The sequence below is a fragment of the Buteo buteo genome, chromosome 18 (assembly GCF_964188355.1).
Source record: "Buteo buteo chromosome 18, bButBut1.hap1.1, whole genome shotgun sequence".
Taxonomy (NCBI): Eukaryota; Metazoa; Chordata; class Aves; order Accipitriformes; family Accipitridae; genus Buteo; species Buteo buteo.
The window spans coordinates 1,992,854-2,020,445 of NC_134188.1; the positions used below are offsets into that span (position 1 = coordinate 1,992,854).

The 27,592-nt window shown below is 37.1% G+C and overlaps 1 protein-coding gene across 2 annotated transcripts in view; it reads right to left on the minus strand.

Moving 5' to 3' along the window:
* Positions 1–27,592, minus strand: part of NBEA (neurobeachin) — a 510,817-nt gene that overhangs the window by 104,379 nt on the left and 378,846 nt on the right. For both annotated transcript variants that reach the window (XM_075050577.1, XM_075050576.1), the window contains exons 42-43: positions 3,257–3,374; positions 2,322–2,424 (exon numbers count right to left, since the gene is read on the minus strand). In XM_075050577.1, coding sequence (XP_074906678.1) covers positions 2,322–2,424; positions 3,257–3,374 — 221 coding nt within the window. The remainder of the gene's footprint in view (positions 1–2,321; positions 2,425–3,256; positions 3,375–27,592) is intronic.

The following is a 27,592-nucleotide window of genomic DNA, read 5'->3' on the forward strand; positions in this document are numbered from 1 at the left end:
AATCGCAGGAATTCTCCATGAAAACAAAAATGCACTTAAAGTCTATGCACTGCATTAAAAGTAATTTACTCCTTCAGAATGTTTCCATTGTGAATGCAATTCTTCATGATAATGTAATTAACTTTAGATGAAATGTTTATCAGAGTAGTATCAGAGAGGAAGTATTATTTACAAAAATAAAACTAAAGAACTTAAGCAAAACAACCAGAAAGATCTGCTTTTGTTAAAATATTTTAAAGTACAGCTTAATCTGGAAAATTGGTTATAAAAAAAATGATATTTTACTCAGCATAGCAGGTCCTTTTGGTTACTCAGCATAATTTCTCCTTATGTTAGTTACACAAATAAGCATAATTTTTTAAATGAGCATTCCAGAGCAAACATATTCATAGGAAGGGAAACTATACTTTAACATCAATAAAACATTAACTACAGAGCAGTTACAGAGCCAGATTTTCCTTCAGTTACTCCACTGCAATCCTATTGAAGACAATAAGGGTATGTAGACAGACAAAAAGGAAAAACCATGATTACAGGGTCTTTATTGTGCATAAATCATACCATGATTACGCAAAAACAAGAAAGAAAAACAACTTCACTACCATATGCCAGATTTATTCTGAAGGCTAGCAAGCTCATTTTCGATTCAAATTGAACTTTAATCAAAAAGGTATGGAAATAACTGCTTATAATATTGAAGCTGAAACTTTTCTAAATAATTATATATCAACAAACTTTTTCAGACAATTATTCACTGAATAATGCACAAAGGATATGAATTTCAAAAGTAAAAAATGTCACTGTAGATATGAAATTCTGATTGAGAAATTTGCATTTTGTTTGTTCTAGAACATGTGGCCATTTTTATTTCAGGAAAGAATACTATTACTTTCCATTTAGAGACAGCAATTCCTTTAATTTGAGTATTTGGAAGAGCAATGCAAATATTAACAAGATGCACCTTCCAAAGAAATGCCCCAACTTTCCCTTGATCTCAGTGAAAACTTGAGAAATTTGGCAGTTTGCCTAAGAACTTCAGCACATTCAGGAGATCAAGCCTTAGGCATCATGAGGCTCTTGAGCTCATGACAGGAAATGATGTTCAGCTGGGAATGAAATAGTTCTCCAATCCTACAAACGCTTTGACACTTCAGAGTATTTCCACATTCAGCACTGGGATAGAACAAGGACAATGTGAAGTTTCAGTTTGTAGGAAATGACTTAAAGAAAGAGAAAGACACATCCCAGACATTACACTGATGATTAAGTCATTGGCTTTTGGCCCAGTCAAGCCAAATGGAGATCTGAACCCAAAGCACCATATTTTGTGAATTTCCTGCTGTTCCCTCACTCCCTTATATTTATTTATTCTTCTTTCGTGTTGACCAGAAATTAATCCTGAACCTAAACATTTTTCACCAAACTTCTGCTGATACACCCTCAAAAATAATTTTAGGTCTGAACAGACATTTCTAAACAACAACAAAAAAAACCCCAAAACAAAACAAAACAAAAACAACAAAAAAAATGGAGGCAGGAAATTTCCCTCCACAACTCAGTGAAGTACACAAGAAGATCATCTTACCCATCACTGAAATATGAATTCTTTTATAGTATAGGATCTGACAATTTCCAGCCTTATTTCTGACCATAGGTTGATTGGATATTGATGTTGATGAGATAATAAAAACTGTACTTGTCCATAGTATGTGAAAATCTCTAAAACTGAACCTTAGCTGGTCTTTTCCAAAATATATATCCTCCTTAATTTTGGAAACAGGAGAAGAATAATGCATTATACTAATGAACGGAAGAAATTTGGAAATTGCAAAATAACCACTATACTGATGAGCAATGAAGTAAAACCCACACACATTCACATAAAAGACAAGTAAGAAGATATATATGTAAAAAAATAATTTTCATTCAGCAAACACAAAACCTAGTCAAGTTTAGTTCCATGTCCTGCATAACAATTACAGCAAGAATGAACATTTGTCTATAAATTTATAAAACCTGACTGAAAACCAGACTTTGAAGAGATAAGGTATAAGTTTTTTTCTGGTCCTTCACTGGAAGGTACTTATTTCCTGTAATGATTAAAAAATAATTAAAAAATATCTAATTTACAATACTTTTACTTCTATTCCATAGTAACAGGCCATATAGTAAGTAAAGGGTATTGTTTCTCAAACTAACCTTAAGAAAGAGAAAATCTAGAGTTTCACGACAGGAATAAAGTTGTACTATTGACATGTTTTAAAATATCATTTGTGCAATGTAATAAACACAATATATACAAACTATTTTAATTAAATTACCTGGCTTGTGGCAAACCATAGCTGGTTCCTACTCCAACACGTGGTAAGCTGTACACAACTTTTTTCACCGTTGCTTGGTCAGGAAAATTAAACATAACAGAAGCTAAATGAAGAAGAGAAAATATGGACTAGTAAACCATCTGCAGCGGTCTGTTTCTCTACCTGCATATATTTTTAAAATGCTCTGGTTTTTATTTGGGAAGAGGAGTCACTTCCACTTTTATCCTCTTGGGGATCCAAGTTCGAACAGAAACTCCTGGCATACTTCATACCTATGTACCATGAGCTGGTTAACGTTTTGGCCCTAACTCTCCCATCTGGCAGAAGACCTGAGTGAGGAATACTTCGGAGGACCCACAGCCTGCCATTAACCCATATAACCTCGTATCAGGCTGGGAAGCTATTCAGTAGTTGGCATGGCATTTGGTCTTCTAACTGGTGCTTTAAAACACACAGGACCAGAAAGTGTTTCATTCCGTCTCCAGCTGAAATCAGAACTTACATCAGAGCTCCTCAGGGCAAAAGACCACTGACACCCCTCACCAACCACTCAACCCGGATTCAGGGTAGCACATACAGAAACCTGAGTGGAACCATTTATTGATCTGGTCCTTTTTACTTTAACTCAGTGTACAATTAGAAAAGGAAATACCCTTATGGATATTCCACTAAAATATCAAACATTTGAAGAATTTACCAATTGCAATGATGTGTTTTTATAAACAAATCTCACTGCTGCACAGAAAGCAGCGAGATTGATTTATGTGATTGATTTTAATATGATATGCAATGAATACATGCAAGAGTAATCATTACTGAACAGAGACATAAGCATTTTATCAAAGGAAACACAGAGTTTAAATTCTAAGATTAATAAATAACACACAAAATAACTACTAGCACATTTTTATGCAACAAAATAAACAAAGACATACTTCTGTTTGCCATAAACACTTCCAAAGCTGTGTTCTGGAGAAGATAACGTCTTGAAAAAACAGCCCGAATCTCACTGAACATCCATTTTCCATGAAGGCCTTCTGTATAGGCGAGGACCTTTAAAGAAAGTCAAGGTGACAGTTATTAGCAGGATTTTTTCATTAAAATATTGCATAAGAACATAGTAAGTTTTACCCATCAATGAAGTACAATTAAGTTAATCGTATCTAACACTTAAAAACTGTGAGTTAAAACATGAATTTAAACGTTTTTAAAAAATGCAATGAAGTATAGCTGGTAGAAGAATATCAGTAAGTACCGTAACCTGATACTCCTACAACCTATTTCTCACGAGTCACATCAACTTATTTTCCTCAAAAAAAACCAAACTCTACAAGCAAGCACAGGCTAATGGACACAGTCGCAATTACGCTTAGCTGTATTTTCTTCCAACAGTGTGCATGACACAGTTGTCAGTTAGGTATCGGATAACAGATTTACTTCTGAGGCTACCTAGTGCAAAGTACAACCAAAAAAATATAACCTGCTATTCACATTCACTTCAGGGTCATAAATTGGAACTCCCGCCATTCCATTAATAAACACAGAAATTAACTAGAACAGTATGTCAACACAATAATTTTTCTAAACTTGAGTACATCTAATACCCCAACCCATGAAAAAAAAGTCACAATTTTAATTTTAAAATGCAAAAATACATGTGGAGACATTTTAAAATAAAATAGTTAACAATCAGCATTGGTTTTCCAATTTGTCATCTTCTCAGTTGAAGATATTGGTCTAAGACTAGATGTTGATACCTAGATAATCTTTTTCACTCTTCTCTCAGTGTTCCGGATGTTCAGGAAAACAGACAAAAAAGACACAATTTAATTAGATATCAGCTTTATTAACTTCTCTCATCTCTGAATTATCATTCCAGCAGTATCACGCACTGTAGAACAACCCTCTTCCAATCCTTTTCATCAGCTGGAAGGCTGCCCTCAGCCCTCCACCTCTGCTCAGGTGGGCTCTGCCCATAGCTGAGACCCTGACCTTCATCCTACGAGGAGTCAGACATTTGGGATGGGACTGTCCCCTCACTCCAATGTAACCCGCGCTCTGCAGACTCTGCCTTCCCCCAGACTGCAGTTACTTGAGAGAATTGCAGCCTCAGCGAAACAAAGAAACGCAAGGAACACTTTCAATAAAGGGAAATGCAAAAAGAAAGCTTCAGACTGGAGAGACTGAATTTCTCTGTTGTCCATTAGGTGCACAGAAACTCTTGGTACACCAGCTTGCAGTGCTTTACTCACTCCGTTGAGGTCTTTGCTTTCTGTAATCATGACCTCCCCCACCTTCTGAAAGTTAGGGAGACCACATGTTGCTGCTGTCAACGATCCTTCATGCTTGAGGTAACGGAAATTGTATTCCTTCAGTTTTTTCAGTGATGTAGCTTCAAGTTAGTAACATGTCTTCATATAGGAAAAAGCTAATTTAAGTTTATACACATGGTGTTAAAAGAGCTCCATGGATTGTTGTTAATTTGTTCTCCATAACTTTTTTCTCATAACCATGATGAGTCTATGGCAGAGATAACGGTAACAACAGTGACGATACAACTGTGCTTCAGCACACTGAGGAGCAGTCAGATGTTAGTTCTGTCCTTGATGGAGACTGGACAGAGGAACACAATGAGCCCCCTGTACTGTCTACAAGAAGAAATGACCAACAAAAACTCAGAGCAACGCTGTGGCTGATGGCATTGTCTCCTTCACCCAGCTCTCCACGCTAACTACACACAGCCTTGAAGAAGGGAAGGGGCTTGATTTCTTTGGAGGTCCCCCAGACACACACAAGAGACTATACGTTCCCTCCATGCAGTCACAGGCCAGCTGTGGCATTACTACCTCATATGCTAAATTCTTGCAGTGGTTAGAAATCTGCACCTTATTTTTACTTTGAATTCTGTTGACTTCAGCTTCTCGCCACTAGATCTCATGACACCTTTGTCTGTGAGATTAGAGAGTCTTCTAGTATCAGATAACTTTTCCTTGTGTCAGTTATTACAGACTGTGAGCCAGTTACTGCTTAGCTTTCTCTTTGATGAGCTAAACCAAATTTTCCTTCAGTCTTTCATTGAGATCAGATGCTAGGATACAGCTGGTATTGTGTATGAGAAATTCAGATGGTTAAGAACAATGACTGTGAAGATTTCAGCACCCTCCTTCTTTGAATGTATTCTGCTGCCGATACATCATTTTGGTAAATACACAGGTTCTTAAGATACAGAGAGGAAATAGGGAGGAAAACACTCAAGTTTAAAAAGCTCAAGATGAAAACAGTCTCCCAGAGAGAGGAGTTTGAAATGTATATAGCCGTAACCAGATCTACAGCAGCCAGCAGATTAGCCAAAGAACTAGTACCTGCACAAAACACCGTGCTTCAGGAATTCACTTTTTTTTTTTCAAAAATGTTTCTAGTTGTCCTATTGTTTTCTAAAGAAAAATGTTTAATACTGACTGTAACCCGTGTATTAACATTTTAGATGATTCACAGTAATATATTTACAATGTCTTGATATATGCCACAGCTTAGTTATTATAGATCAACACTAGAAGCACATTGTATAGCGACCATACACAGGTTGCCTCTTTCTTCCTCCTCTTCTTACTCAAGTATAAAGCAATTGTAACTTCATAGAGGTACACTCACCCCACTATGAAATGAAAGACTAAAGAGAGCACTCCAGTAAAGCAGTAAAAAGGATAGGAAATCAGAGGAAAGGAAGGAGTCTATAATTCAATTACTGTCCTCAATTACACTCTTCTTAACTGTCTATTAGTCCTACAAATATCAGATTATCATGTCAATATCAAATCATCTCAATTATTTCAGTATTTCTGTTGTATTGTTTTCCTGTCCAAGATATACTACCCATTTTTGTCATCTTCCATAACATTCCTCTAACGCTATTTTCAAGCGATGCATTAAACCTTCCGTTATTAGGTACCTACAGTTTACAGCTGAAATTACTGACATTGTTACAGGATTCTTTCTTCTTGTTGTTATAAGAGCTGAAACAAAGTAATTTCATTTTTCTGAATTTGAATTCTTTAAAAGTTTTATATGTATTTTTTATTATTATTATTTCCAGGATGATTTTTAGCATTTCACTTTCTCATATCACATGAATGAAGGCCTGGCTATTTTACATTGTTTACAGAGTGCATGTATTGTATATTTCATTATTCATAAAAAAATGAAAATTACCACTTTGTTCACCAAAAGACACCAAAATTACGTTACCTAGTTATCTGAAGCCAAAATTACCATGTGCTCCATCCAATATTTTGTTGTCGTTTATATTTAAAGTCAGTGCTCCTTATTTTGACAGCTTTATGACTTTTTGTCCTAAAAACAGTCGTGAAGACTTCTTCTAGGCATGTCTTAATGGCTGAAACTTCATGACTAAGCACAGAATTCTAGATATGTCTTAAATAAGCTGGTTTTAATAAAATAAAAACCAACCAGCCACCCAACAATGTCTACGTTTGAACTGAGCACACTTTTCATTTTTAGTATCAGCTGCAATTGTTTTCTTTAAAGCTCATTTTTCCTTGTAAAACCTTTTCATTTACTCAGAAATATGGATATGTTTTAAAGATAGCAATGGGTCCACTGGCCAGTCGATAAACCAAGAATAAAAATTTGCTAGGATGCATTGCAATAAGATGAAGTTGTCACCCTAACAAGGGAATGAGAAGTCTCCAAATCTCAGGATTCCGTGAAATGGAAAAACATCTACTGGTGACACTTACTTAGATTAGATTAGTAAAAGTAGGTTGGGATGTTCAGATGGAAAGCTCTACAGAAGAGAAGCAGAACCATTACTGAAGTGCTTTCCTACTTGGCTCAAATATGAAGGCCTCACTATTTTAATTTTATTTCTGGTGTAATCAAGATCTCTCCTTTTTTTTTAATTAAGAGCCAAGACATTTTTAATCATAAGCCTACTTCAGTAATTATTCAATTACTGATAATAAATTAATTAACAGCTGGAATTTTGAAATATTGCATTAACAGAAAGACCAGAAATACTAGAATCCCTGATAGGTTATGTCCACAGGAGAAACACTTTAGTATTGAAGCTTATTTTTGCTGCTTTATGCCATTTTTTTGGTATCTCATAGCACCAGAAACTGCATGCAAAAGGATATTCTGGCCCGTTTCTTTTGATTATTGTTTCTGGAATTGAAATAATCACAAAATCAGGTGCTATAAAGAAATCAAGGAAAGCAGCCTGTACAAGTCCTATCTGTTCTCAGTCGCTAACCAGCCCTTTGGAGTGATTTATTAATGCCTATGTATGTGAATTTATTCTACTGTTTTCAATGGGATTTCATCATTTGTCTTTTGGAACCAGATTTCTGGTTCAGGGTATTTTAATTCTAACCTGATTCCTCAATGAAAGTATCAACTGATACTTGTAACATTTGTCAAGCTTTGTTTATATCTAGTGCAAAATGCATATATCTATTAATATGTAATACACCTTTGTTGTTGGGGTTTGTGATTTATTTTTTTTATTTTCAAAGCACTTCTTCCCCGATTTCCCTCATTATTCTTTACCTTTTGTACTAATAATGCCAAACAACAGGAGCAGTAAGGGACATGGTTGCCTTGTACTTACATACAGTAGAACTAGTTCATTTTTTGCTGCATTTCCACAGATACATTCCAGAGTTCCTATAGATTATTTTTTTTCAAAATCTGAAAATGATCCTCAGAGTCATGCTTTCTGAATAAAATGGCCATTTCCTGAAATTAAACGCCTTTTTTTTTTTTCCCCTTTATCAGTGACCAGAAGGGCTTCTGAGAATACTGTAATTTTGGTACTGAAGATAGTTTTTCATTTTATAAAGACAGTTTTATCCAGTGCTTAAGTGTAGCTACTACTATCTTTAACCTGGACACCGCTATTTTAGTTAGAACATTAAAGAAAAGAGCTCTGGCATGCCCTAGGTTTAGACATCAAAATCCCATCTATCTGTTCAATGGCTCTGGTACCTGGCAACACAGGGTATTGTCTTTGCCATGTGGTATTTATTTCCTTTTCCTCTAGAGATGCAAGAAACTTCTATGAATCTATCCTTTTTCCTTCTCCTAAGTTTACCCTCCTACTTCTTCAACTTTAATCTTTTACATTTCAAAAAGTATTCGCTCTGCATTTGAACAGATTTGTCTTGGCTGAGTAAGGTCCAGGGGGAAGCTGTTGCGTCCTGGTAGCCCAACCCAAAGCAACCCTTCATCTTTCTATTTGATTCAAAGGTTTGGAGACATATGCTTTAGAGCACTGTATTGTATATTCACAGTTTGCCCCTCCAGCAGTCCAATAACCCTAATATAATTTATTCAGGTGTCTCTATTTTCCAGTGCTTTAAGTGCTCTGAATTATGTGCCCAGTGCTGCAATTTTCACCAAACTCAGCATGCCTTCCTCAACACTGGCAATTATAGCTACAACTATTTTATTTATGCACTAACTATATGCTGTACCTTTTCTGTCTATTTTTTTCTTAACTAAGTTTGCAAAGTTGTGTTTCTTCCAATACAGAATAAATCTTTGTCATCCCCATATACGGGGGTACTTTAGTTCAAATAGGATTTTTGTTTGTATTTCATTCTTCATTCACCATCACCAACTTTTGGAAGACAGATTACCTGCAAGAGCCAACTAATAAGTCTATCTCATGTCTCCCAACCTTGAACAAAAGACAGGAAGAAGACATCTCGGTTCATTTCAGTTACACTGCAGTCCCTACACCTATGTTATCAAAATGAACAAAAGTAAAATAGCCTTGGTGTTCCAGGTTTCCAGGTCAGGCGCTTGCATATAGTTTCTCATGACAGACTTTTCTGTGAATGCAGTTGCCAAGGAGAGAAGAGAAACTCTCTGAAGCTCCCTTGTCCATCCTTGTCACATGAATATTTAATGTTCCCTAAGGTTGAGAAAGTGTTTTTTTACAATGAAATTCTGTTGTAAACTTAAAAAAAAATATATTTTTTTGTTAGTCTGACACTACCCTCCTGAAAAATAACCAAGCACAGTTGTGATGGGCATGAACTATCCAAAAGGTTCTGCTTACGTCTTTTGCCTCCCTACGGTCTGGTGAAAAATGTATCTTCTGCTTTCTGTATAAAGTGAGCAAAGAGGTCCATAATCAAAAAGCTAAAACCTAAATTGGTGGTCACCTCATCTTTTCTGTATATGAATAGGCAGGAAAGGAAAAAAAAAAGGTGCCAAGGAAGGGAAGAAAAAAGCAATTATTGTGGGAAAAACTACTACCCTTTATAGTTATGTTTGAAATAGCAAGCAATAGTATGCTTCAGTCACAAAGCAGCAGTTGATTTCATATTAACCATTTCCTAACAGCCTGGTAACCACAAAATTCATGGAACTTATCTAGTACCTTCCCCATGTCAATGTCTTACAGGATGCTTCCAAGTGTGCAACCTCAGCACTTAAAAGAAGACGCCTGCCAATAAAACACGGGAGTACTTCACAAAACCAAACCACGGTGAATGGATATTTCATCAGTGAGCTGTCCAGAGCCAGCTACAGCAGTGGGCTTATGCGCCTGCCCCAGGTACACAACAGGTATTCATGAAACAGTTCAGCATCATTGTACGCTTTTAGAGGTTAGAAACACATGAAAACGATTACTGAAAATCACTCTCTCCTCCCAGGGATTTGGATTTCCCTTTTTCAAGTGTTTGCTAGCATTGCCATTTGCTTCAAGAAAAATGTGAAATTCTGAATGTAGATCTTCATAGGTCAAAAAAATGGCTCCTGTGCACATACAGCAAACTTTCTTCTCCAGAACCATCTAACAACATGGAGCTCACTACAAGTACGTGGCAGACTGGATGATTGCTTCTTGTATTCTAAATACAGACTGAAATGACAGACATTAATGGAATGGAACCAGACTCTTAGAGTTTATGAAATACCATCTTGAGTAAGCATTATATAATTTCAAAATGTTTGATGAAGCACTGAGTATGATCAACTTTCAGATTTAGCAGGGAAAATATGCATACACTGTAACAAGGGATATATCCTGCCAAGATATGTAAATGTATAAAGTAAACATATTTATTAAAAATCTCAAAATCAGGTAAGTTCAAATAATGAAACACCTTATATTTTGCTTTTCTGAAATGGGAAACTGAGAATGTAAATAGACAGGAAGGACAATTCAAATTCACTTAATATCCTAGTGTTTCATTGACTTATTACTCTTTTCTTTTTTTCATATACATTTAAGACACTTAAAGAACATTCTCTCTACCTCAATACCCATAGTCACATAAGAGTAAACACTTCTAAAAATCTCAGCAAAATACCATGTTATCATTTTTGCTTTGCACACTTTGGTCCAGTAAAACGTTCTCAATTTCTCTTTACATTAAGGTCTCCTTTCCCCTTCCTTATAACATTCTTCTGTGTAAAATGTTTCTTTATTTGTAAGCCTTAAAAGCTTTCCTCCAAGTAGCTCTTGTGATACTCTGTGTGTACTTGTGATACAGCTCTGCAGGATGAGCTGAGTATTATGTGCCATTATAATTTCTCCATTCACATCAGTTTTAAAAATCTTTTTTAGAACTTTTTTTTTAAAATAAATATTGGCACTCCTGCTTCATTTTTCTCCTCCTCTTCAGGGATCTAAAAAATGCAGATATTATTTTTGTGGTTTTGGGCTTTGCTTCCTTGCCAAATTTTCTCAGCTTATACTTCTACTTGCAATGTTTTTTTAAGCTTTCAAGAGGCCCCTTTTTTTGAAACAGAACATGAGGTTCTGTTCACCCCAGCCTTTTCTAAATTTGATTTCTCTGGTCAGCATACCGCTTCAGTATCCATTAAAACAATGCCCACTCAGCTGACAGTAACTGACGCTCTTATTCCCACATTCATTTTCAGTCATCTGAAAAATTATTTGAAGTTGGCCCATTTTCAGGCCATTTTCTTCTTTTCATTGGTAAAATGGTTTTGCATGTTAGGATTTTGTGTTTGAGGAAAGTAATGGAAAGGATACGGGGATTTCTTGAGAAGCAGCCGCAGTAAGGTTATTAGAGTAAAAAAACCCTGCTCCTCGATATGGAAACACTGTTGCTAATTGTTAACATCCGGATCAAAATAATCTAAAGAGAATATTGTGCATATTCTAACTGCATTATTTCTAACTCTGCTTTTGTGAAACACCAATGCATAGTTTTAAATACAAGGACAAGTGCTACTGACATGGGAAAACATTACCTTCGCGAAAACAGAATTCTGAATAATAATGATTTTTATCATTCGTTTTATGGGCGTCACACATCTGTGTGCCTTTGCACGGTTTCCTTTCTATGCAACATGCAAACAGCTTGTCAGTTTAGGCAACTCCTGAAGTGCCAGCAATGGACTGAAATTCTTGGGAAGAATAGCATCAGAAAGAGGTGGCAGATTTAGACATTACCACCTTAGAAAAGGTAAGCAGAGGCCTTGTTGAGGCTCTACTTCCAAACTAAATTGCAACAATTACTGTCTTAAGCAGAAGTTTCAGCTGGTTTAAGGATTCTAAAAGTGGGAATAAAGCTGATGGTGCTGGCTGGGGCGACTGTGCCTGTGGAGAAGCAAAAGACAAATACGCTCCAGTGCCATGGAAAGCCGTATTAGAGCACAGCCCATCTCAAAACACAGAGGTTGAGGAAACAAATATTGGGGCAAAATCTGAAGTAGAGAAGCTCAATTAGTTCTAGTTAGCAACAGGATTGAAGCAGACTGTGCCTGTTACCACACAAGGTTTAAGATGATTTTGTGTTGACTTTGGCAATAACAGGATGTCAGACTCGAATCTAGTGAGAAATTTTAACAGAACTGCCGTTTCCATTCTCAATCTACATCTCGTGGTTAGAGATTAATGCAAACAGGCGAGTGGTGATCTCAGTACTTACACTCAAACTGCTCTGAGCAATTCTGCCCCAGCACCACATTCAGTGAAATGCAATCAATTTTTTTCAATTAGAACCGTGCAAATTACATTTTGAGTGGACAAGCCAAAAAAAAAAAAAAAAAAAAAAAAAGACGACTTAAAATTGATATGATCTAAGCAAAAACACAGAAGTTTTTTTTCAGCATTAAAAAAGAAGAGCTTGTTTTTCTGTCAACTGGTTCATTCTGGATCTCCTTAGCAAAAGTAAAGCAATGGAAAGAAAGGACTTGCAATACTCACAGATCCAGGGAAAAGACAGTGTTGATAAATGCTTGTAACTTGAAACCAAAGCTGAACATTTATTCATTAAATAGTTACTTGACAGAAAAATGCAGTTTTATTAAACTTGAAATATTGGTGGGTTTGACAGAATTTGTGAGAGCTTTAGCTACGAAAAGTCGCAGGACTAGATTCAGACACCAGCACGAAAACAAACGAGTTCTCTGTTGCCCCAAGCGCGAAGTTGGGACGGGCGCTTGGACTGGGTTCCCTTCTATCTCAAAGGTACATCGACCCAAATGACATCCTTCCCCAAGAGCGCCGTCCGCTCCAGCTCCCCGCGCCCAGGGCTGGATGAGAGCTCCTTGCTGTCCGGGACGGAGCGGGCACCAGGGAGCCGTGGGGGCTGCCTCGGCCGTGCGCTGCCCCAAGGAAAGGCAGGGGCAAGTGGGTCCTGGAAAGCTCCCGCACACATATGACTGATTAAGCAATAGAAAAAGAAGCTCCCCAACTCCTGCCGTGTTTCTGCAGGGACTGCAAAGCAAGCGTGGCTCACTGGTCCTAATGTGCCAACATACAAGGCAACCTGCTCCCTTCAAACATAGGGAAAAAGAGAAACAAGAGTCCCCGGGTTCCGAAAAACGTGTCTTTGGGTGCTTACTTCCTCCTCATGTGTGTTAGTTTTTCCCTTGCGCTAAGGATAAGTGATTCAATCAAGTTTTAGGACTCAGCAAACACAAAAAAATGTAGGAATAGTTTGAAGATTAAAGAACGTATGGTATCCACAAGTATGTGATATGTTCTCTCCCAAGAATAAAGCCATCATAAAATCCTCAGGGTCTTTTTTTTTTTTTCCAGAACTTGCATGCCAATATATTTATTCAAAAGATGCAATAAAAAAATGTCTAAAGACTCAGACATACCATGATGCAAATCCTTAACATTATAATAACTGAAGGCACTATAACCGGTCTTAAGAAAAGTGCAACTATTGAGTTGTGTTAAACATTACCCATTTCCTACCAAATGACAGGTAGAAAGATAGGATTATGTCCCTCTTTTTATAGATGTGAACTCAATGTCATACAGATGATATGCGCAAGTGTCTTGGATTTTAACAGTTACACAGTTGATTTATTCAGTGCAGAACACATATGATCTAAGATCTATAAAAGTAATTAGAAGACAACATTTTTTCTACTATGGAGCTTAATTTTTTAACATTTCTGTTCCTAATATCTGTTCCTATATAAGACTGATCATAAACCAGTAATACTCTGTTGTTAACTTCACACACAAAAGCTGTTTCATTAATCCTGACATTTGGGAATATAACTGGAGTAATTTCTACCGCTGACATTTTAGCAATAAATTTAACATTTATTTTTATAAGCAAAAAGAAATACATGGACTTATACAGTGATAGATATTATACATCTACAACATCCTCACTATCCCCAAACTTTCTGTATTACAGTTTGTAACAGACAAGCATAATCCTCAAGAAATTCAAAATTCTACAGCTGCCACATGCTCAGCTGTGCCTGGAAGTGTTGGGTGTGGAGCACCAGTGACTCCTCGAAGTCAGTTTGCTTGGTGTTGGAATTTAGAGCAGAATCAGGGCTACTCTATGTTATGTCAACTTCTAATGTCCCCAAAGAACAACTGCACTGCCTGTGAATTATGGTGAACGTACATCAAAATATCTTCATCTTCCTAACTTATTGCCATACCAACTGATTCTTTATCAACCCACTTAAGATGAGTTTCTTTTGCACTGCTGGACAAGACAAGGCATCATAGCACTGGGGAAAACCTAATCCACAGCTCCAGTAGCAAACAAAATTCTATTATACTTTTTATTATTATATGTGGAACATTATCTCATATTACTAAGTCTGTGCAAGGAAAGAATAGCAATGTTTCTTCTGAGAATTTTAACTTGGAGTGCTTGCAAACTGCCTGCTGTAACTGAATAATCATTTAATTAGTTTGCATTTCATTACACTTATTTTGCTTTAATATTACAGAAAAAGCAGCTATACATTCTATACTTGCTTTAATGAACATTTTCTTTATCAGATGCAGTAATAAAGCACTGAAAAATAAATCTGCACAAAACATAAAAACTGCAGAAATTAACATGTATCAAATGTAAACTGCATATAGGAACTCCATAAATGAGTTTTAGATTTATTTCAATAACTGGAGCCACATTTACACAATATTTTTACTATGTGCATTCTGTACATTCTATGTGTACTTACACATAGTTAACTATCAGCTTGTTTAATTTCAACAATATAAAGGTCAAAATGATAGATAAGTACAATTTTTTTGGGGGTGTGATCCTGTACAAAAAAACCTCGTGAAAACTAGGAGGTATATTAAGAGTCTACTCAGCTGGCTACCACAAATGGATTCCAGGGCACACGTAGTCTTCCGATGTCTGCAATAGCTGGGGGAAGAAGTGCTATAGCAGATTTAGTATAGAGTTCCCTCCTCTTTGGATTTCTAGCCAAACGGAATGTAAACCTGCATGTCATAAATTTGGGCATACTAACAGGCTTTCCTCTGGTGAACTCTAGGTTCCCAGTATGAAATTACTGCAACACCTGTCAGCATGTAGAGGTACTTTGTGCGAATGTGCTTCTGCTTTTACCCACTACAAGCTGCTCCACCACAGAGGGTATTTAGATTTTATGGACTTCTGGGTACTATGAGACTATGAAAAAGTGTGCCAATCCCAGTCAAAGATGGTTCCCTCGTATAGCCTCAATTAATCTATCCTTAACATTTGTTTGATTAAAAGAATTATTGATAAAGTGGAATTTACCTCAAGCTTTACAAAGAGATTTGATATTTCCACTTTTTTTTAATAGATTACAACAGCCAACTATTCAAATTCTCCTATTAATCTAGATCCTTACCTTTCTTTTATGTGGGTAGCAGGCTAATTGCTTTAGTAGACAATAAACCCTATTAACTTGTATAGACAGATTACTGCCTGTACTGTGAATGGTTCCATTTCTACTGCCATTAAGTCTGGATTTGATGCATATCACATTCTTTCTAAAGAATACAAGCATCCTATGTAATAATCTGTCTCTGATAGACTTAGTTTTGCAAGATGCATCTTTTCTTTGCAGCTGAGTATCCCAACTCCTACTGTTTGGAGTAGAAGCTGAGAGTATTGAGCATCCAGAAAGAGAGCTTAGCACCCTGCAAATTTGCTTTTCTTTCATTGAAAGACAAGAAAACTATAAAGAGAAAAAAAAAAAGGGGGGAAAATTAAAAGCCAGGAAAATTAATCGTGTTAAAATGTGTCTTAGCTCTCTAACATGCAATGCTGTCCAATGTATATTGAAATATTGGAAAATATACAGTGATCCTCAGTTTTGCTTTATTATTATGATGTTCTTTCATTTTAGAAGTTTTTGTATGTATAAACATTTGTGAGAGACAAAGAAAATGGTACAAAAGGATCATATAGTAATTAAACTATATGATGCAATCAAGAGATTTTAATTCAACAGTTCAAAAGTTTACAGTCACCTTCTAATCTCCTCACAGTGCAAAACCAGAGATAAGTCCGCTAATTGTTATATGACTATTTTTGGCTATTATCCACAAAACAAACAACAACAAAAAAAACCAGCCAGTGGGCGCATAGCTACAGAAAGAACCTAGTTTTGTTACTAAGAGAGTCTACAATGAGATATTTGCTCTTCTTCATTTACATTAAAGGGAATTAATGATGAAACCAAGCCAAAATAAGTCCCCACTCAACTTTTTACCACAAGGATGGGTTACTTATAGAGCAGTCTTAGAAAGAAAATCCAACACATGCCATTTGACTGTTGCAAACTAATCCTCGCTCTGCTTCTATTTCTTTCTACGAACTGCAATGCAAGGTCCAATAGACAGCCTCCGATGCATCTCAGGTCCAGTACATGCTTTTCAAACTTAATCAAGGGAATATAGAAATGTATATAAAAAGATGAAAGTGTCTTTGCCTTTATACGTATTGCAAAAAAAAAAAAAAAAAAGGCAGCAAAACGCTGGGGGAAAAAAAAAGTGAGATGTTTCATAGGGGAAGGTTAAGTCTGATGCTAATGCTTATTTAAAATGGTGACAGTCTGGAGTAGTGAAGCCTTGCTGGGCTGCTTTAATTTCTCCCTGGAATAGCTCTCTCCCAACCTTCGGCAGCACATCAAAGTCTCTGGAGCTCAATTAAAATTGGATTATATTGAAATGCTCTATCTATGGAACTGTGTGCTCACTAACACTTTTCTTTCAGTAATACTCCAGATGACAGTTGCCCATCCCAATTTAAACAGTTGTCATAGAGACCATGAACTAAAGCAGCAGTAACTAACAATACAAAGGAAAGGTAAGTGGTAGGATTTCTGTGAATGAAGGGCTCGGTTTCCAGCCGCAGTGCTCATGCCGCAAGCAGCTAAATGCAGAAAAACCAAAAGGCTGTAATGCTCGCCACACTCCTAAGCAGAAGGGCAAAGTTAAGTGAAATAGTAAACATTTTCCTTTTATTCCCAGTAGCTAGAACAGTGTTTTACACACCAGCATGTTGCAGCTACCTAAAATGTCCACAATCAAGTGACACTCCCTAATAAAAACAGTAGGTAACCCTGGAGTCAAACTACAGTCACCAGTCCGGGGTGCTATGTAATTGCAATAGAAAAAAATAAGGTATTAAGTGTTTTTTTTCTTTCCAAAAATATTTTATAGGAGAGTCCTTAATTATAGATGATGTACAAATCCTTTGTCTTTATGATAAAAACCTAAAGTGAAGATCTGATACAAATCTGTAAGAAACTCAGAGTCTGAACACATTTAGTTAACGTTGTGACGTGCAACGTGCCTAATGCTTTCAAATCGTTTTATTCCTGGCTTTAACTGTTTTGTAATCTATAACCACGCAGATTTTTGATGTACCGCACCAAAGCCTGACGATACCACCAGAAAACTCTGGCAGCTTCCAAAAAACCCCGAATAACATAAACAGCTTACGTTTCTGGCAGCATCAGACAGCAATGTATTTAACAGTGTGGATTGCCGGTAATGATACTATTTTCTCATGTAGATGGCATGTTTCTGGCACTATAAAACTCTTAACCTTTCTTGTAATTGGCTTATTGAGAGTCCCAAGGTTGTTTTTTGTGCCATTGGGCTGATCACCATGGAAATGAACACTTATTGCTGTTTCACTGGAGTGCTCTATTTTTCTTCCAAGCCCTCCGCACGCGTCCTCCCCGCTCTCCCGGGAAGGCCGTGTTAGGATTTTGAAGCAGCAACAAGGCAGAGTGCAAAGAGCGCAGGCCAAAGGGGAAGAAAACAAAAATGTGTCAGAAAATCTAAAAACCGCGCAGATCAGAATTTGTCAAAACAAGGCCTTGGTTTAAACCAACAAGAAGGGCCCCTACAGCTCGGGCCTTGACAAAGCGTGGCCTTTTTTTTTTTTCTTTATTTTATTTTTTTTTATTTTTTTTTTATTTTTAGCCCAGCTGTAGAAAACACCATCTAATGAACCTGTCTGGGGCTGCTGTCCCCATCCTGTCAGGCATGTCAGGAGATGACAAGCACTGGGGACAGGCCGCCGCCAGTCACAGACAGGCCTGCCAGCTGGAGAGTTCAGCCCCAATCTAATCACACCACCAGAAAATAACTTTCACGCTTGCAGCCTGACAGGATGGGCTCAAGGAAAATAAAAATAAAAAAAAATAAATTAAAAAAAAAAGGATGGAAACAAAGCTTTTTGTTTCAATTACATACCTTTTTTTTTGGGGGGGGGGGGGGAGGAGGAAAACATTTTTAAAAGCTACTAGCACTTTATGCTGGTTTCCATTAGTGGACTTGTTTCTGTCTTTCATTTCACAAAAAGACAACCAATAAAAACATTAATGCCAGCAGTTACAGAAGAAGTGAAAATGAGACAGTATTTGCAGTCCCTGGATATGCTTTTGCGGCATTTATTGCCATGTATACACACTCTTTTCCAACATATATATAGATATAAAAATATCTACAACCATTGGCAGAGGTACACTTAGAAAAATGTATGACTAATGGTATGTGTTTTTATTATTTCAAAGAAACTGGGTTCGTAGAATATTATATCTCTTCATAGCCATCACTCTAGGGTTTGTATTATCGTTTGGGCAAAACCTGCCAAAGTACTAATGGTGGGGCTGGTTGTGCTCCTGAAATGGAAATGAATATTCATACCTAAGAATAACAATAAAAAAAAAAAAAAGCATTGGAGCCCATGGCCTCAACATAGGTGGTTCTTTCCTATTTACACGCAGATTATGAATAAACAAAAAGGAAAATCTTGAAATCTCCAAAGGGCTATTGTGAAAAGGCGGTAGTATAGTGGTAGGCATCCTGTCTTTCTCATTCAAAATTGCTAACACAGATCTCCACTCCAGAAATTTAATAATCAAAAATCGCTAACGTAGATCTCTACTCCAGAAATCTAATAACCAGTAAATCCACAGAAAGAGAGGCTGAAAATTATTATTTAAAAAAACCCAAAAAGTAGTTCCCCCAACAAGCATTAAAACAAATTAGTAGGTCTAGATGCAAACAAAATTACTTAAAAATACACATTCAGCTAAAATGAAAGTGCAAAGTGTCAACTAACTGTATCCTATGTACTCCTAAATGTAAATCAAAACATATTTATCTTCTAGTGTATGTATCTTATTATGTACATCTTAGTAAGCAATTTGCATTATTTGGAAGGTAACTGGGATGGAAAATGACTGGTTCATGTAGTATTTAGTAATTATTTTAGGAAGAAATTATGAATGAGTGTAGCTCCATCTAATCCCTAGAAAATAATAAAAAATGAAGATTTGTTATTGCATCCTGCCATTCATTCACTCTCTGCTGACATTATAGATGTCAGAAAGTCTGTTTAAAAGCTTGCTATCTCTATTCATCTTTGTTTCTGGCATGAAATACACACTATAATAATCTTGTCAAGCACACATTTAGACATTAATTCATGACCCTCTGCTACAATTTAGAGAAAATTCATACATAACTCTCTTAAAACAAACTATGACCCCAGATGGAAGGTTAGTATCTAGCTTCAGCTGCCAAATATACGCTGACTAAAGCTATGGCCACCCTGATGTTTCTGTATGGATGAGATGGTCCAAACCATTAAGATGCATTAATTATTTTTTTTTTTAACCTGAAGACCAATCAGATTTTTATTTTTTTTTCCCCTTTTGAGGTATTTGGTATTCAATTAGGCATCATCTTACTTTCCTGGGAAGAGAGAAGGAATCACTTCTTTCACAATTTAAAGACTACGGCTAGAGCTGTGAAAAAGAGAAGTTGAGACATTTGCAGCCCCCAATGCCAATGCCAGTGAGAAGTGGTGACCCTCGACCTTCCAGCAAAGCCTAAAACTCCCCACCAGGGACCCAGCCTGCAAAACTCACGCAGGAGGGTACATAGCGGAGCTGACCATTACTCGAAACCTGTCTGTAGACTTGAGAGGACAAACTCAAAACAGAAGTGGGTTACTGCATACATAGAAATGGAAAAATCTTCTGTGAGCAGTCTAGATACAAATGCACTTCTGCAAGGAACCTAGATACAAATGTAAATACACTTCAACCTACAATCCCCTAACCATCTCTGAAGTCTGAAAAATGGGACAGTAGACCCAAGTGCTGTCACAAAACCTGTTAGTATCTTGATACATAAGCTACCTAGATTGCAAAAATCCTTTAGAGAGCAGGAAATAAGAAACCTGTTCAGGTTTTGGAGTTTTGTTTGGTCTGGTTGGGTTTTTTTTAAGGAATTTTATTATGATTAATTTGATAAAAAGAATGGAGAAAAAGATGCTTATGATTACGGAAAAAAAGGTATGCCATGCTGGTCATGATGACAGTAAACTAGCTGCCCAGCTCTGCCTGTTGGAGGCATAGATTGACATGATGAAGGGCAATGATACTGATAGATTTCCTCTCTCCTGTATTTGGTATTTTTGTATGACTAGTTACAGATTGATGCAATGTCTTCTCTTTATTCACATACAAAGGGATTACTACCCATTGACCAAAGAAATGCAGTCAACTCCTGTTGATTTCAGATGGGGAAATAACATCTAATATCACACACCAGTTGGGTCATGAAGTGGTACAGAATAGCGCACCCTTCTGAAATGCCAGAAATGTAATTATTAAGACAGAATGTAATTATTAAAATTGTAATTTTCTCTGAACATCAGCATTACTGCCTTTGTTAATAATTAAAGGTACTGAATAAATTTAAAAGCTTCCAACTGAAAAAGAAGCTGTTCTGTTTGAAAACAATGGTAATAATGAATAAAAAAACCCCAAACCCCACTCAATTGAAACAGCATTTCTACAGATTTTTTTTCCCTCATCGACAGTACCTTTCTCAAAACCAAGATGTACTATTTTATCATTAGCTTATACACCGCTGCTTTATGGTGGTATTATTTAATTTATTTCATTCATGTTGAAGCAGAGAGCTCTGGCCTCTTGACCCCAATTTTCACTTAAAGAAACAAATTTCTTTTTTGCAAACTAACTCAATTTTTCTCCTGTCAACCTTTAGCCTCACTTTAAAATATTAACCTTTTTCCTATCATGATAAGCATCCAACTTTCTTCTATCCAAATTTAATGTTAATCACCGTATCTTATGATAACATTATATTCACTTTTAGCTACCTCTGTCAAGCACACAGAAGTAATTTTAATCTATACATCCTCTTGGAATGTAGTAGCACTTGAACATTTTTGTACATGCCAAAACCACACAATCCCCTTTAAAAAGCATTATTTTTTTGAGTATTTGCATTTTTTACCATTTCGTACTCTAAAATGCTAGCTAAAGAATGTGTTTCTCCTTCGAAAGCACAACAGGAAACTGAGACAAGGCTGAAGATAAACTTCCAAAAGAGAGAGCAATGCAAAATTACCACAATCGCTTGCCTGCCTTTTCTGCCAGAAATCATTAGGCAAAATGAAGATATAGCAGAATTAGGGAGAGGAAGCCTGAACTGGAGGGAATTTTTTCCTACATTTATTTTGATGCTATCCCACCAAATTAATTGAATGAGCTGTATCAGTGTTGCTGACAGAAGAATCCATTTTATATAAATTACGATAAATAATTTAAAACTTTAACACCACAGAAAATAAATAAGAGAAATTTTTACATCATCTCTCTAGAAGCAGCATCTAAATAAGATACATTAGCTATTATAAATATTAATGCTGATTTTGGACTTGTTTGCAAAAATGTTGAGTGTTCTAAGCAGCTGTTACCTTTGGAAGTTTGAAGGAGAAACTGGAAGTACTTCAGAGAGTCCAAATTTATTTTTACATGCAGGGCCCCACCAGCAGGAACCTCTAGAGTGGCCTTACTTGCTTTTCTCATGGAAGAGTGTTTCACTCATGTCTAAGGAACTGCTGAGAAGAAATACGAATTTCCTTCAGGAAGACGACGAGATACGTACATTTCTCCTTCCTGGTATCAACCACTTATCCTTAAGAGTCCATGGTATTATCATTCATTTAAAAGATTGCAAAACACAAATAAAATGAGGCCATAATAATTTGTGAAATACCTCAGTGAATGAAAACCGTGACCCCCCTCTTTGGCCATTTCAATCTTCCAATGCAACTGTACCATACTGACATAAGTCTCCTGCACCATTACGTTGTAGCATATTTACCATGGAGAATGAGGTACTGAAGCTGTATTTTAAGAAAAAAAAAAATCTAGTGAGAGCATTATTCTTGGAAGAGTTTTTTAAAAATCAGTTGGCTGCTGTTGGAACAGCTTTCTCTACCAGCAGGAAAACTTTGGGTATTTTTAATATTTATGAAAAAACATAAATTTTTTACAATGGAAAATGTCAACTAGTTCTATAAAAACCCAAACACTTAAAATACTTTTTGTCATTTTATAGTGGAATGAATCAACAAATACGACTTTTCAAACTTATTATTAAAAACTTAGAATATGGGAAGATTCAGTCTGGTCCTGCTGGGATTTTTATTTATGACACTGAGCAAAATACTCCTAAAAAGAGTCCAATTTTTTATAAGCTTACACCAAATAACACCAGGAAGTAACATTTTCCTACTTCAGTACAGACAAACTAAATAGATCCCGACCGAAGAGCCAAACCAGCCAAGACCTATTCTACATGAAAATATCACTTCACGTAAAGATGAAAATCCACTTAGGGGTAATTGCTGTCCCAGATGTGTCGGGCTCTGACAATAATGAGTTCATTTGTCCACTAGAGGGCAAGGAGGTGGAAAATTAAAATATTGAACTGAAGCATCACATATTTCAACAAATATTTCAAGTAAAATTCCTGATAGTATAAACAATAACATAATAGGAACACAAAGGTAACTGGAACTTGTATTCATTAACTATCTGAGTTTTCCTCTGTGATAAATGACCCCATTCGGATGAGGATGGCAGTATTTCTATGCTTCTGGAACCCACTAATGTCTAAGGATTTTCACGGACATTGAACTGCAAAAGGTTTGATCAGAATTGCAGAGCTGCTTGATTTTAGAAGGACTGGGCCTTATCCAAAACCCACTGAAATAATTCCAGGTCTTTCCACTGATTTCAGTAGCTTTGGATTGAAAAGAACTCTGATCGTAGAAACATCATTAAAAAGCGGGGGGAGCCGCGCTAAGCACAACGAAAGGGAGCGAGAGAAAGAACATGAACACATCACTCTATTCAAATGATTGGGTGACAAAAGAAAGAGAGGAGGCGTTGTACAGACAAAACACAACCAGAATATCGTGACCTTTTACAGTATCGCTGCATTCTGTAAATACCCCCTGAAAGGCGGTGATGCCGTACAACGAAGGCATCACTGTCTTGTCAGGACGTCCCTCTGGTTCCCTGGGCAAGAATTACTCTTCGGTTTAGTGTGAACACAGCAGTTCAGATACTTGTCCAAAACTTTCTATAAAGCCAGTTTTGCAGAGTCGGCGTGTCCCACCCTGCTTAGTTCAGGCCATGTATGAACAGTTTGGGTGTAAAGGAATGAGATTTCTTTTATAACAATGACTCAAGGAAACTCATCTGAGAATCTCATTGTCAGGCTGGATTCTTTCCTGGTTGCACATCATCACCAGTAACTGCAAGCCACCTGAGGCGTATGCCACGTGTTGGCATTGTAAAATTGAGGTGTACAGAATTTTCAGTAGACTGGTAGGTCAACCAGTAGAGAAAAAAAAATGCAAACTTGCTTTTGTTTGCATTTAACCTGCAAAGCTAAATACATTTATTGGTGGCTCAGGTTAAAGACAAAGTCATGAAAAATCCCACTGTGCTCTTTTGAGCTTTCCTAGTCACAGCAAAATAAATCTCTGGAGGCAAAATGCGTTCCTCTCTACCTCCTTCCCCTTTCTAATGCACAGGCTCAATAAAGTCAAACAAACATTACGCTGAGCAGTGATGGGACAAGGTGAACACAATTAGATTCCCGCTTTCTCCATGATTCTTGGTCAGATCTGCAGGGGTTTATTGCAAGATATTACACTGCTGAATACTGGAACAGAATAGGTCAACCTAGGGGAAAAGTAGGGCTGATGGACCAACTGACTTGTCTCCCTCAGGACAAGAGGGGTGGGTGTTAGGACCAGAATCTTCCCGTCCTCTCATACAGCCAAAAATTTACCATGTGTTCTGGGAGAAGATTTTGCTGATGTTAAGCAGTCTAACCACTAGCATTGTGGTCAAATCACTGCAATAGGTCAATACAATGTTTTATTTAAATTTAAAATATACAAGACTGACATGAATCTCTCCAGCCAGATATCTTGTGCAGTCTGAATGTCTGTTAGCAACAACTGCTTTGAACATACACAGCAACATTCACAAGGGTTATCTGATCACTACCATTACCTATTGACAATTATTTATTGATAATGGCAGTGATTTTAGACTTTTAAACATAACAACTGTACTATATACTATGAACAAGTAAAATCCACAAAAAGGAACATGATCTGAACTCTCAAGCACAGAAATGCGTTCTGCCTGTAGGATGACCCAGTTTCTAAGTTCCATTGTTCAAGCAGGTTATTGTGATAGATTTTGTGATAGATCTAAGCACGAGATCCTGTCGATTACTGATAAAACCATTGTAATGAACCTGAACAGAATCCTCTGGTCCTGTGAGGCTCCTCACAGCATCATTTGATTCCTGGGCATCACAGCATTCGCTCTACTGAAACAACCTTCCCATACTCTTGTGCTAATATATCAAAGCATAACGCTGAACAAAATTGCTATCTACTCTTTTCACACAGATATTTATCAATGATCGATAAACCCACTGCAATGAAGTGCAGCCCCCTCCCAACCTAACCCAGCTCCCGACCCCCTTCTGTCCTCCGCTGCTCCTCTCGGTGTATCTTGCTATTACGCATGAGGTAGCAGAAAAAAATCCTTCTCCCCCAGTGTCTCGGTTTCAGACTCTGCCCGTGAGTGAGCCTGGGCTGTTGACCTCAGCTATCCTTGCTGAAATCCTGTATATGCCCTTTACCGTAGGTGAGCAGTTCAGTTTAAGAAATACACAACTTTATGAAATCAAACCCCATTTTCACTACTAGAAACAACAATCAGTCGAGGCATATTCCCCACTATTTATTTTTTTCTTATCAACTGCAGGTTTTCCTCTGTCTCCCTTACAGTACTAAAGTTCCTAAAAACCATCCTTTTTTTTCCCCCTAGAGAGAGCAGCTGAGAAATTTATTTTCTTCCCTTTCTTTTGGTGTCAAAACTTTGGAATAATTTTTAGCAGTTAAGAAAAAAAAACAACAAAACAACAAGCCGATTCTGTTTACTTCATCAAAACCACTTCTTATCTGAAATAAACATAGAAAAGAAAATCAAGGAAGCTGAATACTTTTTTAGATCTATGAAGGCTTAAACCCCAGAATCCATTCTCTGAATACAAATAGTTATATGCTCTTAATTATCCAGGTCCCTGACATTTCTTTTGCAATTAAAACGTACACAGAGAAAATGTCATTATTAGGGGAAAACATTCTATATCTATACAATATTTAAATACTTTTTAAAAATTGTATTATCCACCAAGATTTTTAAAAGCAAATGGAATATTTTTAAAACTATGTTCTGCAGTAAAATCAGCTGCTACTTGGAGAATGCACAGAAAATGAGGATGGTAATTGAAATTATTGACCCAGTGATAACTCTCTGAGTAAGCAAAACTTGACTTCGACGGGAATTATACTTGAATTAACACTGCAGGATTGGCCTGCACAATTGCCAAATGACTTCCTGTTTCTTCATCTTGTATATTAAACCCTAGTAAAACCTTGCTACCGTGACATAATTTTATGTTGTCACTACCGTTACAGGACACTCCAGCTTGCCTTTGTGTTCGGAAGAAGCCCTTCTTCTGACATCTATTATGTACAGCCTACTTACATTTGCAACTGTGCAATGCAAACAATGCGTAGGGAACGACCTGTTCAGTTCCACACCATCACCAGATAAAACTGCCGGGTTCAGAAGCACAATTAAAACCAGTAGCTGCAATATAAAAAGAACATCCCACCAGTTTACTGTTCTGACCACAGGAAGACTCCAGGAGTAACAGCCGCTGTGTGTTTATGGGAACGGGGAGGTGACTAAAAAGTGCCCTGTCAGTTTTCGGCTCTGTCTTGCCAGCTGCATTAAAATGCAGCCCTGAGCAATTTTTTTTTTTTTTTTTTTTTTTTTTTTTGTCTGGAATTTCAGGAGCAGAGAGTACAAAAGAGCTGATGAGCAATGAATGCTTCACCCTTCCTCAATTAATCTTGTCTCTCTACCTTTGCTTTTGCTTTCCCTCTACATGAAGGTAATAATGACACCCTCATCCATTATCCTTTTATCCCTGTTATTCTCGTGAAATTGCTTAATAATATGTTACAGATTCGTCTTCACTCACATAATTCTTCCTGTCATTTGCAGTATATCATCCTGCAAACATACAGCCCACTTTCACTGGCCGTTCTTTGAAGATTATTGTCAGTGACATCTTCAGGATGCGTTTGGAATCTGGAGCATCATTTCCGTTGCGATGGGGAATTACACTGACTTATCTGTCATTGCCAAAAGCACAACAAGCAATTCAGTGTTAATGCAAAGGTAACACAGGTTTTTATCATGCTGCCAGAACAAGAGCTCTTGTAAATTTATGCTAATATGGCCCTTTTATAGTTTAATAACCTCCTCCCCTACTGAAAAAAGGGGCACATGCACACGCACGAGCACACACATACACACACACACACGCACCCACACACGCTGCTAGTTTAATAATCTGTGTCACAGTGTGGTAGGTAATTTGTAGCTGATCCTCTTGTAATTATTTATTTTAAATCTTTTTATGAATGCTAATCTTATATAGTACAGCGGATCTCCAGTTTTGTTAGATACATAGAAATTGTAAGAAGCAACTGAACAGCCTTTATTTCTAACAGTAGGTATCAGCCATAAATAGTTCCCACGACAGGAATTCCCTATTTCTCAACAAAATAATAACAGATCAGGTTTTTGGTGGGGGTTTTCTAGGGGTTTTTTTTGTTGTGGTGGGTTTTTTGTTTGTTTGGGGTTTTTTGTCTTTTCTTTCTTTTCTTTTCTGTAAGGCTATGGCTGCTGATTCCGTTTGCTTTCCTCATCAAGAAATCCACAGTACTACAAACGAGCCCTTCTCCCTGATCCAGGGTGGCATTCCAGAGGGACCCTGGCGATCCTGCCTGCATGCCAAATCTGACAACACATGACAAGCCGGTCGGCGTGCAGTAATTTGACTAATTATACCGGATTAGAGCATATTAATGCAAGCTGTTTTCTCCAGAGTTAATGACCTGCTGACTGGGTTCTGTAAGGCCCCACTAGGTCTACAGACAGCTAAAAAACAAAACCCTGCTTTCTAAGCCCTCGTCATTTCGCATCAGCAAATGAGTATATCAAACTACTGAGCAGCAAAATTCAAGCGACATTTTGTGTGC